This window comes from Canis lupus, chromosome 37 (assembly GCF_003254725.2).
Source record: "Canis lupus dingo isolate Sandy chromosome 37, ASM325472v2, whole genome shotgun sequence".
Taxonomy (NCBI): Eukaryota; Metazoa; Chordata; class Mammalia; order Carnivora; family Canidae; genus Canis; species Canis lupus.
The window spans coordinates 30,548,219-30,561,510 of record NC_064279.1 but is presented as its reverse complement, the minus strand read 5'-3'; the positions used below and the strand labels follow the sequence as shown (position 1 = coordinate 30,561,510).

At 55.2% G+C, this 13,292-nt stretch overlaps 2 protein-coding genes and 1 long non-coding RNA gene across 6 annotated transcripts in view; 1 reads left to right on the top strand and 2 right to left on the bottom strand.

Moving 5' to 3' along the window:
- DLGAP2 (DLG associated protein 2) overlaps positions 1–4,396 on the bottom strand; it is a 693,677-nt gene extending 689,281 nt beyond the window's left edge. Inside the window, 1 exon segment of the mRNA XM_049106698.1 lies at positions 4,271–4,396. The gene's annotated coding sequence lies outside the window, so the exon portion shown is untranslated.
- Positions 4,397–7,410: 3,014 nt separating this feature from the next.
- On the bottom strand, positions 7,411–8,989 carry LOC112656579 (uncharacterized). Its single transcript, XR_003134472.3, has 2 exons — positions 8,303–8,989; positions 7,411–8,017 (listed from the first exon to the last, which is right to left on the bottom strand). It is a non-coding gene; the product is annotated as an uncharacterized LOC112656579 (long non-coding RNA).
- A 98-nt stretch (positions 8,990–9,087) lies between these two features.
- Positions 9,088–13,292, top strand: part of ERICH1 (glutamate rich 1) — a 42,648-nt gene continuing 38,443 nt past the window's right edge. For 3 of the 4 annotated variants that reach the window (XR_004812527.2, XM_025441605.3, XM_049106697.1), the window contains exon 1: positions 9,090–9,213. Coding sequence is in view for 3 of the 4 variants with exons in the window: in XM_025441605.3 (XP_025297390.3) it covers positions 9,186–9,213 (28 nt within the window). In the remaining variant the exon portion in view is untranslated. Of the gene's footprint in view, positions 9,214–13,292 lie in introns of all 4 variants that reach the window. The other variant, XM_035710855.2, reaches the window with a different exon arrangement.

Genomic DNA, 13,292 nt, shown 5'->3' with positions numbered 1-13,292 from the left:
GGTACATCATTTTAAAGACAATGACCAATTACATCTACAAAGTTACTTTAAATATTTACTGCGTTCTTATGAATAGGCTCACAATGCTTATTCCTCTTTGGAATAATTTTTTTTCCTGTGGATACACACATAAAAAGATTTATCAGACAAAAGTATCACCTGAAGATACATAACCTAACACCATGATGAGAGCTTTAATGTGGAGAAACTAAACCCCCTACATACCACCTGGTCCTCAGGGATAGAAAACCCAAATCAAATTTGAGGAGATTTTCTGGTTCACAAAACTGAAAAGTCAAGCAGTAATGATGCTCCAAGCGCAACTAGGTCTCAGGACCAAGGTGTCTTCGGGCACAGCCAGAGCCCCTCGGTCTCCCACAGACAGGTGGTCCCCACGATGTGGCTTCCTTTTCACAGAGGCCATCCCCTCCTGAGTTGAGGGCAAGGACTCCAGGCCCTGCATGTCTTTAGCTGGACTTTCTGACAATACATATGCAGTTCCCAACCTTAGGAAATGTCAAGGTCCACAGGAAAGCTCCTCCTCCTGGGACAGGGATGGCACTGTGACTTCCTTCACCCCGAAAGAAGCCCGTCTCTATGCACAGGGCAGAGTCTAGAGGGGGCACAGGGGACCCTCCACGGGAAACAAGCAGTCACCTGGGAAAGTGAATTCACACTGCATGGGAAGTCCAACAGAAGCCTATCAAGCTGATCTAGAGAGTTCATCTCAAAGACCTGCCCAGAAACACGGAGAGCATTGGACACCCAGAGAGGAAGACCGCTGGCAACCAGCCGGGGGGAGGCATCTTCTCTGATGTGCCTGGTGGGAGTTGTGAGAACAGCCGGAGACATGGGCAGGCACCCCTCCAGGCAGTGTCAGGGCATACGGGGGCGGGGGGGTGCTCCATGAGAGGCTCAGTGGGGCAGCTCTTTCAGAAGCAGGCGAAGCCAGAGCACAGAATGAGGGCCGTAACAAAGAATCGGGGTCTGCATATGGTGCCCACATACGGTGCCCAGGTACCCGTGCAAAGAGCCGGATGCTGATGACAACTGGATCAGTCCCTGGGAGGGAGAGGGGCTGGAAGGGTGCATGCCCTCCCACAAGCAGATGCAGGATGTAAACTGGAATCTGCACCCCCTACAGCCCCACCCTGCTGACCCAAAGCCCACAGTCCCCGCTCCCTACAAACAAGTGTGTTTGTCATAAATAAGCACGGAGCACCGAGCTTAATTTCTGTGTTCACAAGTACCAGGCAAAGTGACAAAACACAGCTGAAAAGCTGGTGTTCGGCTGGGACCCTGGACTCAGAACCAGAGTGGATGAAGAATGATTTTTTAACTTCACAAGATGTCTTGCCTACTAACTTCCTGTATGGTAGCCTATGATTCTTTTAGAACCAACATGCTGGCGATGCTCTAAAGAGGACTCCCATCTGTCCCACAGGATGAATCATAGTTATTTTTATTGTATCCAATGAATGACCGTAGAATATCCTTTCCAGGGGGTCAATAAATGATACATTTAATTAATTTCCCTTTAAAATCTATACTCAAAGTATACATCCTTCAACTCCTTGGGTAATCATGAAGTTTTCCCAAAATGCAGTCACAAAAGAATGACAGCATTTCTTCGATTTCATCATGTAGGCACAAGATGAAAGATACTCTGCTTAAGAGAGACATAAGGAATCCTCGAACAATACTAAACCATTTGAACCCTTTAGTTTCACAAGTGCTTGGATTCTGGCATCTGGAATCCAATGTGACCCAAATGTAGCAGAGCATAGTTTTGCTTTTAATATTTAATTTGGGATTTCTCCCAATTTCAAAAACAAAGTACACAACTATAAGAGAAGCAATAGGTTTCCATAGGGGGATGTATTTGCGTCACCCTGAAGAAAATGCAAAAGGAACCTGAGTTCCATAAAAAATAAATCCTTATTAATTCATCTAAATCACCAGTAACCTAAGCCATACAAAAATAGTGGTAAAAGAATAGATGTTTATTTCTGTCTCAAGCAGGACCACTTTGGGCAACTCTACTGCAAATGCAAAGTTTCTTGGAAGGAAAGGGAACGGATTAACGGAATGAAAAGTTGGCTTAGAACGCTCAACTGAGAAAACATCTCTGTGGTGAGAAAACTCTCATTTTAAGCACTTCATCCCTTTGGAATATTTGAGGTGGTATTCCCTTCATTCACTAAGCTTGCCCTGTAGCCCACAATGATCCTGCAGACGGGACCAGACAGGTCACCGCAGTAAGTCACCCAAGGCTTACCGATGTCCTCACCCAGAACAGAGGATTTCTGGGGGAGAGTTCATGATGAGGCACAGTGGTTCTCAGACACACAGTAGGATGCACTTGTAGGGGAAATCAGTGGGAGTTCCCCCAGATGTATGGACCCCCCATGCCGGACAGGACATCTGCATCGATGCAGCAAAAGGCAGTGTGCTGTAGAACAGGACGTGCTCCTGTGCTTTTGTCCATCAGGTCCCTACTTTGCCCAGATGTGCCTCAGCAGAGACGAGTCTGCTAGTCGTGTTGCCAGATGTGAGGCATAAAATATTCCAATCTGTTCCCTTCCAAGCAATGAAAAAGTCATATCATCTAAAAGGAAATGGTACACATGCTCCACAATTACAGTTGGAGCCAATCTGTGAGTCACTCAGTGCCTGCACAAGACAATTTGGCTACTGGAAAATCCTGATTAATGACTTTTTTTTGAACACCAGAGTAACAACCTGACCTGCCAAAAAAAATCACAATTTTTTTTTCATCCATTCGCCATTTTTTTTTTTTTTTTTGCCTTGGTTACCCACTACCTTACCCAGAGACTGTGAAAGAAGAAAAATGAGAATGGTGTTGTAGGCACATGAAGCTCAAATGTAAATGTTGCTTCTTGCAAGTTGTGGGGGAGAGGGTGGGGGTGACGTCAGCCTTGAGACAGGAGAAGGAGCGTCCCCCTGGAGGTGCTACATGGCCTCCCCAAGCCTGTGCTGAGAGCCTGGGGATTCACTAGTCACCAGAGCTAATTCACCATCTGCAAGAAGTGCCAGGGCGGCCAGTTCCTATCCCATCCGAGCACCCCACGGACACACAGCCAGCATGGGCCCAGGCCCCCGGGGAGGAGATGAAGCCCCCAGGAAAGCCCTTGTCTGAAGTCCTCCTCTGAGCTCTCCTGCCTCCGAGGTGGCAGACAAAGCTGTGCGCTTAACATTCCCAGCTTCGGAAACCACGCCAGCCCTTGCCGGCAGCATCTACACCCCCGAGGAAGAATCCGCTACCCATCGCTTAATTTGTAATCGATACAAGGCAGCGGAGGCTGAGAAGTCACGAATTCCCAATTCCAAGCCCCGGCCGGAATCGCCATGCGTTTGGCAGAAGAGAAGGCAGGCGGCTGGAATCGCAGCAGCTGAGAAGTGTGGAAGAGTCAGAGAAGAGGCTGCCTTGAGTTTCCCGTGCAAATCTCCAACCCCCGGCGGCCTCCGTCCTCTAGCCACCTGCGCCCCCTCCCACCTGCACCTGCGCCCTCTCCGCCTGCACCTGCGCCCTCTCCGCCTGCACCTGCGCCCTCTCCCCTCAACGGACTCCGCTCTCTCCACCCGTAGACCTCTCCTGCCTCCACCTGGGCCCTACCCCGTCTCCACCTGCACCCTCCCCCGTTGGCACGTGGGCCCTCTCCCCCGTCCACCTGCAGACCTCCGTGACCTCTGAGGCACTCCGCCCTGTCGCCCCCTCCCGACCTCTCCTAACTCTTCCCCCTCACCTTCCCCCCGGGTCTCCCGTCCGGCTGGCGGCGACCTCAGGGCGCCGTGCGCGCGGGGCGGGCGGCCAGGTGGGCTGGGGCTCCCTCCAGCCCGGCCTCACCCTCACCTGCCTGCGCACGCAGAGCCCGTGCCTGCCGCCCCCAGCCCTGGCAGCGCAGGCTGCAGTAATTACATCCTCATTATTTCTCTGCGATCGTTAGCGAGCGAGCCGAGAACAGCAACAGCCGCTGCCGGGGGAGGCTTGGTTACAAAACCCTGCGCCGGGAGCTCCGCGCTTAGCAACCGCCCGAAAAAGCCCGGCGCTCGCGCTCCCACTTGAAGAGCGGGCGGAGGCCGCCCCCTCCCGCGCTGCGGCCGCCGCGACCCCGCACGAGCGGCCCCGCCGGCCCCGGCCCCGGCCCCCCGCGGGAGCCCGACGCCGCCCCCTCCCCGCCCGCCCGCCGCGCCCACGCCCGCGCCCACGCCCGCGCCCGGAGCGCAGGGTCCCGAGCCCCGCCCGCACCTTCCTCAGCGCGGACATCCTCGGCCTCGGAGTTCGGCGGGCGCAGGGCGGCGTGGCGCGGTCCGTCCGTCCGTCCGTCCCCGGCCGTCAGCCCGCGGGGCCGCCCGCGCCCCGACCGCGCTCCAGCCCCGCGCACGGTCCGAGCTCCCCGCCGGCGCCTGCGCACTGGGCGCCCGGGAGGCCCGGCGCGGCGGGGGGCGCGGCGCGGCGGCATCTGGGGAGGGGCCAGGCCCGGCGGGGAGCCCAGGCCGCGCCCCCGCCCCGCCCCCCGCCGCCCGGGCCCCGCCCCGACGCCACCTGTGGCGCGGCCCGCGGGGCGCCCGAGGCGCAGGCACCGGGGCGCACGTCGCTCGGCGGCGGCGGGCCCAGCCCCGAAGTTAGCGCGCGGCCCCGCTCGTGCCCCAGCGCCGGGGCCGCCCGCACCCGAGGACGCCGGCCCGAGGCCCCCAGCGCCGGCGCCGCGCGCCCTGCCGCTGCCCTAGACCCGGGCCGCCCGCTCCCTCCGGGCGCGCCTCCTGCAGCGCACGCGGGCCGCGGGGAAGAAGGAAGGAGCGCGCTGGAGCCGCGGACCAGCCTCCTCCAGGTGCCCGGCCGGAGACAGGGCGCCCCCCCCGCCCCGCCTCCGCCGCCTCCGCCTCCGCCGCCGCCGGGTCCGCTCTCCGCCGCGCACAGGACCCCAGCGCGGGGAAGGACTGGAAGCGCCGCGCCGTCCCAGCGACCTGCGCAGCCCAGACCCACGGGCCAAGCTCCCACGGCCCGTCTGGCAACCCGGGGAACGGCCTTCCGAGACCGCACGAGAGCAGGATCCCCCCCGGGGCCACCTGCTGCGCTGGGCGCTCCCGCTGCGCTCGCCTGCGCGCCTGGGCCTGGGGCGGGCCGGCGTCCCCGGAACCGGCTGCGAGGCTCACCCCGGCTGCTGGGAAGCCTAAGGGCAGAAAAGCCTAAACAGCTGCTAGGAAACCTGAAGCCCGCAGGATGCTTCTAGGGAAATGATAGGGATCAGGATAGGAATCAGGTGACCAAAAATACTCGAGGTGGACAAGCCGGGCTTCCCCAGAAATTCCAAAACCTTTAAACGACACCGCTGCCTCAACGATACTTCTGCTTCGTAGAATGGGTCAGGCTCGTGCGTCCATTGCTCTTTATTTTTCCGCCCAATTCTAAATGCTGAGGGGGAGTGGATACAAACTGAATCAAAGAAACCTGTCCACAACTGGATTTTTCTGCAGCGTTTCTAGCATCTTCCAATTTGTCTCCGTGGTCAAAAAATGACAAATCCTATGTGCCAACCCTCAACCAGAAATCCAGATTCTAGATCAAGTTCACTTAAAAATGTACTTCCCTCCTCTTCATATTTGTCCTCATGTTCATCCTTTTGAGACTCATTTGTTCATTCACACAACAGCAACCACAAAAAAATGACAAAAACGTGCTCTTTCCCTCAACATATGAGCAAAACAGAAAGAACCACAGGACCAGGGGATTTTCAGTCCACAGAGGGGGGTCATTTTAAAAATATCACACGAGACAGGGAGCTCAGTGGTTTATTGGGAGGTGAGTCCAAGTGGAGGAGGAGTCCACCAGGGAGACAGGGAAAGTTTATCAGACGCATTACCAAGCTGGCCACCCCTATAGACACGGGGGCTCCACCTGGCTGGAGTCCCTGAAGGAACCCTGTGGACTGCACCTCAGCATTGTTTGAGGTTTGGAAGGCAGGACAATCTGTTCATCTGACTTCATCTCCCAACCCCACAGGTGTTTTCCCACATGCCCACAGCAGGTTCCTCTGGCTGAGCAATGCCGGTACCTCCTAGAGAGGCTGACCAGCAGCGTTTGGGGTGCCAGCCAGTGAGTGCAGCACAGGGCACTTCCGTCAGAGCCCTGGAGATGCACTGGGGTTTGGGGAAGGGGATCTAGGAAGAAGGAAGAGCAGTCATGAAGCTCCAGGGAGATGGAAGGAAGGGCGGGTGGAAGACCCACCCTCAGTGCTCTAGATGGTCAGAGTAAGTGGAACATAGCGAGCAAGGGACAGCACAGCACAAACGTGCCTGCAGAACAAGCCTGGGGCTTACATGACATTTTAAGGACCCCAAGGTGTATCTTGAATTCAATACAATTCGATGTAGGCTTTGAGCACAGAAGTCAGATGTCCTACATAGACAATCATGACATTTGTGGACAAAGACTGTTTTCTTCTCCCTTCCCAAGCTCCATACTTTTCATTTCCTTGTCTTATTACTTGGGCCAGGACTTCTGGTGCATTGTGGGAAGGAGCGGTGGGGGGGGGGGGGACACCATTAACACAGGGTTAATGTGATGTTAGCTGTAGGGATTTTGTGGGTGCTCTTTATCAAGCTGATGAATTCCCCCTCTGTTCCTAGTCCGATGGAAGTTTTTATCATGAACACAGGTTGGGTTCTGTCAAATGCCTCTTCTGCAACTATTGATATGCTCATGCAATTCTGTACTTAGCTTGTAACAGTGATGGATTACCTTTGCTAATTCTGAATGGCAGTGAGATTTTTAGGACATTTTGGCTGCAATGAGGAGAAGAATAGAGTGGAGTAGGAGTGAGGAAATGAGAGTGGAGGTGGGGATCTCACCTTAAAATGCCTGGAGGAATTCTAGGGGGATGACAAAGGCCATGGACAAAAGGAACGCTGCCGGGAAAACACCCTTGTTGCGGGTTTTCTAGGCAGGTTATGAGGGGAGAGAGAAGCAGGAGAGGAAGCACAGCGGTCCCATGTCAGGCTCTGCGCCTGGGCTGATGGAACCTCTGGGAGGTCACCGAGGGGCAGGTGCACACAGATAAGCCTGTCCCGGACCCCAGGACATGATGTCCTGTGACTTAGGAGCAGGTACAGAGAGTGTGGATGTAGGACACACGCTGCAGATGACAAAGTGGAGGCTGACTTTGTCCTCAGTTCTCAGGTTCTTTCAAATTTGGGTGTGAAGGAGATTAAGGATTTAGGGCGGCGGGAAAACCTGTGGTTTCTGGGAAGATTTTGTGATAAAGCCACCAGGTCCAGAGTGGGCTTGAACTCTGGTGGGATGTTGCAGAAGAGAAGGAAAGTTCACAACAAGGCCTCATCGAGGACATTATTCCAGCAAGTATCCCCTCCTTCTCCTGTACCAACGTGTTCTAAATAACCTTATTTATTCAGTATTTAACAAATACTGCCTCCCCCCACAATGCCCCCATCTCCCACATCCTTGCCATTCGGTACCTTTGTTACAACAGTAGCCCACACTGACCCATCGTCATCTGGAGTCTACAGGCAACCCCGTTAGGGTTCACTCTTGGTGTCGGATGTTCTGTGGGTTTGGACAAGTGAATGGTTGCCTGGACTCACCAGTCCCTGAACTCTAAAGTCCTAGTCAGCTGTTTAAGGGATGCCTATGATGATGTGTCTAGCGAGCCTCTCAAACTTCACATGGCGGGCCCAAGGATGAGCCTCTCGGAGGCTTCCCGTCTCCTCTCTGCGACTCCATCCTTCCAGTTTCCGGAAAAACACTGTGGACACGTGCCGCACTTCTCTGCTTCAGAGCCCATACGAGTCAACATGAGAATCCCTTGCCTTGTCGACCAATATATCAGAAATCCGAGAACTGTGTCCTACAACCTCAGATGCTCTCACTCTGATGCTGGCCACCCAGGTCTCTGTGGGTGCCGGACGCACACTGGTCTCCCGGCTTCCTCAAGGGACTTCTTCAAGAGGTAGTTCACAGAAGTTCAGCCCTCCGCTCCTGCAGGCAGATGATTTTCCGGGGCTCGCTGGGTTGCCATAATCCCCTGGGGGCCCTTGTCCCAACAATGAGGCCTGTTTCGTGCCTGATGGCATCGGTCCCTCGGGCCTCCTTGGTCCTGCTGCAGACACTGTCCACCCAGGACCCTCACGGGGCATCGCCTCCCCTCTGCTGAGTGCCCTTTGCCTGGCTGCCACCGAGCCTTGCTCCCTCTGCTGCCAGTTTGGCCCATGTGACCTTCCTGCGGCACCTCCCGGACCACCCCCGTCCCCGGCTCCTGCACACCTGACATGCCCTGTGTCTCGCTGCAGTCCCTGCCCGTCTCCCATCATCAGACTTCAGACACATCCGCAGCGTCCTGGACGCTGACACGGACAGACGGGGCTCTGGGCAAATGGAGTTCCTGAGAAGGCAATTCAAGAAAGGGAGTGAGGGATCAGTCAAGGCCCCAGAGGTGCGGTGGGGTTGGCTGGGGTGCGCAGGGAAGAATCGCACCCCGGGGAAGGAAGGGGGACAGGGGAGGGCGGTGGTCCTCGCGGTGGCCGCCGGCAGGCTCTCTTCCTCCCTTGGCCCCCACGCCCCTGGTTCTGGGGTCCCCTGGGGCTCCGCGTGCAGGGCGGGCGCTGCAGCCGCTGTGGCCCTGCGGCCCTCGCGATGCCACGGTGGTCCCCAGCCCGCCCGCCAGGCCGCCCCTCCCGCGGGCCTCCAGGCCCGGGACCCTCCCCCGCGACCCCTCCGCTGACCCCGTGCCTTGACCCCCACACTTTTTGAGTGTCCAACTTCAATTATATCTCGAAACTGGGAAAAAATAAGGCCTTCCCTTTTTTCATTTGAATATCCATGATTAAACGGCAACGCGGAGGCGAGGGTTTAACAGGCGCCCGAGAACGCGAGGCTGCAGGTCCCGCGCCCCGGTCTCCTAAGGAAGCCTCGCTCGGGACTCCTCCTCTTCCCTCTGAGCACGCGCGGAGCTCCACCGGCCACGCCCACAGCCCCGTACGAGCCAATCCGCAGCCGAGGAGCGGTTGATTGGCAGTCAGCGGGAAAGACCCCGGATCCCGATTGGACACGCCCCGTTGTGGGCGGGCCCACAGGGCCGGAATCCGGAAGCGTGGCCGCGCTGCTCCGGCCCTGGAGCGGGTCCTGCGGGAGAGAGCGGGGCCCCGGGATGGCCATGGCGGCGCTGCGGCGGCACGGTACGCTGGGAGGCGGCCTGCGGGCGGGGCGGCGGGGGCGGCGGGGGCGGCGGGGGCAGGGGCAGCGGAGCCCCCGGGCCCTGCTCTCGGACCCGGCCCGCACCCGGGACCCCTGGGCCACCGTCCTCCCCCCAACCCCCCGCCGGGACCCAGGGCAATGTCCTCCCCCATCCCCACCCCCACCCCCACCCCCACCCCCGGGACCCAGGGCGCTGTCCTCCCCCCCACCCCCCGCCGGGACCCAGGGCAATGTCCTCCCCCATCCCCACCCCCACCCCCGGGACCCAGGGCGCTGTCCTGCTCCCCCCACCCCCCGACCCAGGGCAATGTCCTCCCCCATCCCCACCCCCACCCCCGGGACCCAGGGCGCTGTCCTGCCCCCCTCCCCCCTGGACCCAGGGCAATGTCCTCCCCCTGCCCCCACTCCCACTCAGGGCCCTGTCCTCTCCCTGCGCCCCTGCCGGGACCCAGGGCCCTGTCCTCCCCCTGCCAGGACCCCAGGACCCTGTTTACTCCCTCCCCCCAGGACCCCAGAGCCCTGCCCATCTCCACCAGGACCCTGGACCCCAACTCACCTCCTACCAGGACCCCAGAACTCTGTCCCATCTCCCACTAGGACTCCAGCCCACCTTCCACCTGGACCCCAGACCCAGGCAGGTGTTGGCACTTAGGGCAGGAGGACCTCCAGGGCCCCGGGTATCTCTGGGACCTGCATCCCAGCCCTGGGTGTCCAGGGGCCCTAGGCGGAGGTGACAAGGCCTGCGAGACCCTGAAGGAGCAGGAACCCCTTTCCATGAGTGAATATGGGATTTGTGGGGCCAGGACGGTCCCCCAAACCAGTGCAGGGACCTGCAGCTTGTACTGGAGCAGTACACTTTGTGACTGGTGTTCCCCCTTGGAACAGGTCGGAGGCCTCTCTGAGCCTCATTGTCTTCATCTGTACAATGGATATGATAGTCTGCTTTTTAACCAGCACCAGAGGGGTGGAATGCATTTCATTGGTTAACATTTTGGTGCCTTAGAATCGAACGTCAGAAGATGCAGGGGACTCCCATCTCACATAAGGTGCAACTAAATCTTGTTCCCACTCAATCATCGGCACTCAAGTGAAAAGTGAGAAGGTTTTATGTTTGCTGTTTAATTGAGGTATGATTGACGTTCAACCCTGTATAAGCTTAAGACCTGCAGCATCAGGACCTGACACGCATGTGCGCCACAAAATCACCACACAGAGTTAACATCCATCACCTCATATGGTTACGTTTTTCCTTGTGGTGAGAACCTTAGGACTTGCTCTCTTACGAACTTTCACATGGAGCGCAAGGCATTGTAGACTGGGTCAGCACGTCCCAGGACTCATTAATCCTGTAGCTGGGAGTCTGTACCTATAGGCCACCTTCCTATAGGTACAGACTATAGGAAGTCCCTATAGAGCCCTATAGAGCCCTCTCACTTCTGTAAACCATGAATCTATTTTCCGTATCCACGCATCCAGGGGTTTTTAGATGCCACATATAAGTGGGGTCATATGGTATTTGTCTTTGTTTGACGTATTTCATCTAGCATGAGGCTCTCAAGGTCCACCTATGTGGTTGCAAATGGCAAGATCACCCTTCTTAATGGTTCAATATACCATTGTGTATATACACTGCAACATCTTTATTCATCCATCCTGGATGGACCCCTAGGCTGTTCCATGCCTTAGCTATTGTAATAGTGCACCAGTGAACATGAGGGTGCAGATACCTCTTTGAGCTCCAGATTTCATTTCCTCTGAATAAATATTCAAAAGTGCAGTTGCTGGGTTGTAGAGAAGCTCTATGTTCAACTTCTTGAGCACCCTCCACACTGTTCTCCAGAGTGGCTGCACCAGCTTGCATTCCCACCTACAGTGTAAAAGGGCTCTCCTTTCTGCACGTCCTTGCCAACATTTGTCATTTTTTGCCTTTTTGATTATTGCCATTCTAACAGGTGTGAGGTTATTTCTCACTGTGGTTTGGATTTGCATTTCCCTGGTGACTAGTGGTGTTGAACATCTTTTTATGTGTCTATTGGCCATCTGGATGTCTTCTCTAAAAGAATTTCTATTCAGATCCTCTGCCCGTTTTTTAATTAGCTTGGTATTTTGTTGTTGAGTTGTGTACATTTTTCATCTATATTGGGTGTGAATGCCTTCTAGGTGTGTGACTGGCAGATGTCTACTCCCGGTCCCCAGGCTTCCTCGTCCTGTTGATGGGTTTGTCTGCTGTGTGGAAGCCTGTGGCTTGATGTGTCCCAATTGTGGATTTCCACTTTTCTTCCTTATGCTTTAGGTGTCCTGTCCAAAAATCATCACCAGGACCCATATCGAGAAGCTCTTTCCCTGTGTTGTCTTCTAGGAGTTTTATGGTTTCGGGTAAAAGTGAAGGTTTTGATACATTTCTTATGTTATTTGGATTGGTTCAGGCTGTGGTTTTCTTTTTTCTTTCTTTTAAAATGGATGATTGTGGTTTTGCCCTTTGAAATGAGAAGTCAAATATCCATTTTAGTTAATAAGCACTTGCATAAAATATGAAAAAGTAATTTCTCAACCAGGCAGAATATGGAATCAGTAAATAGAGTCCCCATCTCTGTGGCTTCCTTTATAGGAAAGCACTGTGGGTGCCTCCCTCTTGCTCTCATCCCACTGAGTCTTGACTTCACTTAGTGAGCTTTAAACACAGATCATCATAGGTTAAAATGGCTTAATTTCTAACCAGTCAGATGTTAGTCTCCAAAATGAACATTAAAACATCTTAATGAGTGCTCACACCACTGTTTTTACGTACACGCACACACGCCAGAAGGAGTGAAGACTCTGTGGGATGGCTGTCGAGCCCCCAGTGTTTCTTCTCCGTCACACCGGGGCCCTTCCTGTAGTGCACATCCCACACGTTGTCATGACCCTTCTAAGCCTCACACTGAGGGCTCTTCCCCCTGCAAGATGTCGGGGTCATCTTAGTGCACCTAGTGAACTTGTAAAAAGCTTTCTCTGCTCACCAAATTAAGATGGATGAAACCCTGCATTGTTTTACTCATTTAGGAGCCTTCTCTAAAAAAGTCCTCCTTCCCCTGGGGGATAGGTGATAAAATTGTCAGAGTGAGGTTTTAAGACACTGCAGTCAGAAGGATGGATTAGAAAGCCTTGGAAGTGTAAAATTTAAGTGGGAAGCAAAATACTAGTTTTGTGAGTCTTTTTAACAAGATCACTGAAGAGCATGTCTCTGGGACAACATTCTGCTTCCAGAAACACTGGGAGATTGCAGTTGGAAAAGTCTGAGCATTCGTAACTTATTGAAGCCCATGGTTTGGGAACCGTGTGGCTGAGAGGGCCGTGGCTGGTGCAGACTTGCCCTCACAGCTCTGCCCTCTTGCCGCCCAGTGCCTCTTCAAAGACACCGGGTCGCATGCAGAACTCGCACTTAACACTCGCTCCCACAGCAAACGGTCACGGAGTCTGCTGAGCGTGTGTGACATCTTCATGCCCTGGGAACAGAGCAGGGACTTGGACGCTTTGGCTCTAGCTAGGCAGGTTCCAGGCTATTCCTTCAGGCTAGAGTCACTGCTGTGGCTGAGACACATCCCAGGAAAAAGATACTCCGCTCTGGCACAGACCGAGTAAGCATGACAAGGGCAGGCTGGCATTCCATCTGAAGCTGTGACAGCAGCCGGCTTCCCTGGGAGCAGAGTGCTCCCCCTAGGTCGTGTATCTTTCTGATGCATCCATCTCCTCTGAGACAATTTGTAGGATTCATGGGGAGGATGTTTTGCCTTTGCAGCAATACTACTTGAGTAAGAAGCAAAAATTTTTTTTTTAATGTGCTGTATTTTACGTGGAGAAATGTATGAACGGTACTAGCAGATGTCTCCTGGACAAGCCTGTGAGTTAGCAGGCAGGCAATGAAGTGAACAGCCCTCCAGGACTGAAGCGACTCACAGGAAGGCCCCCATGTCCTAAGTGGTGGGGAGGTGGGCGAATATCCAGCACTTACTGGAGTGCTGACTCAGGTGGGGACTGGCTGTGCTCATGCTCACGGGAGCAGAGGTGGGGACAGCCTGCA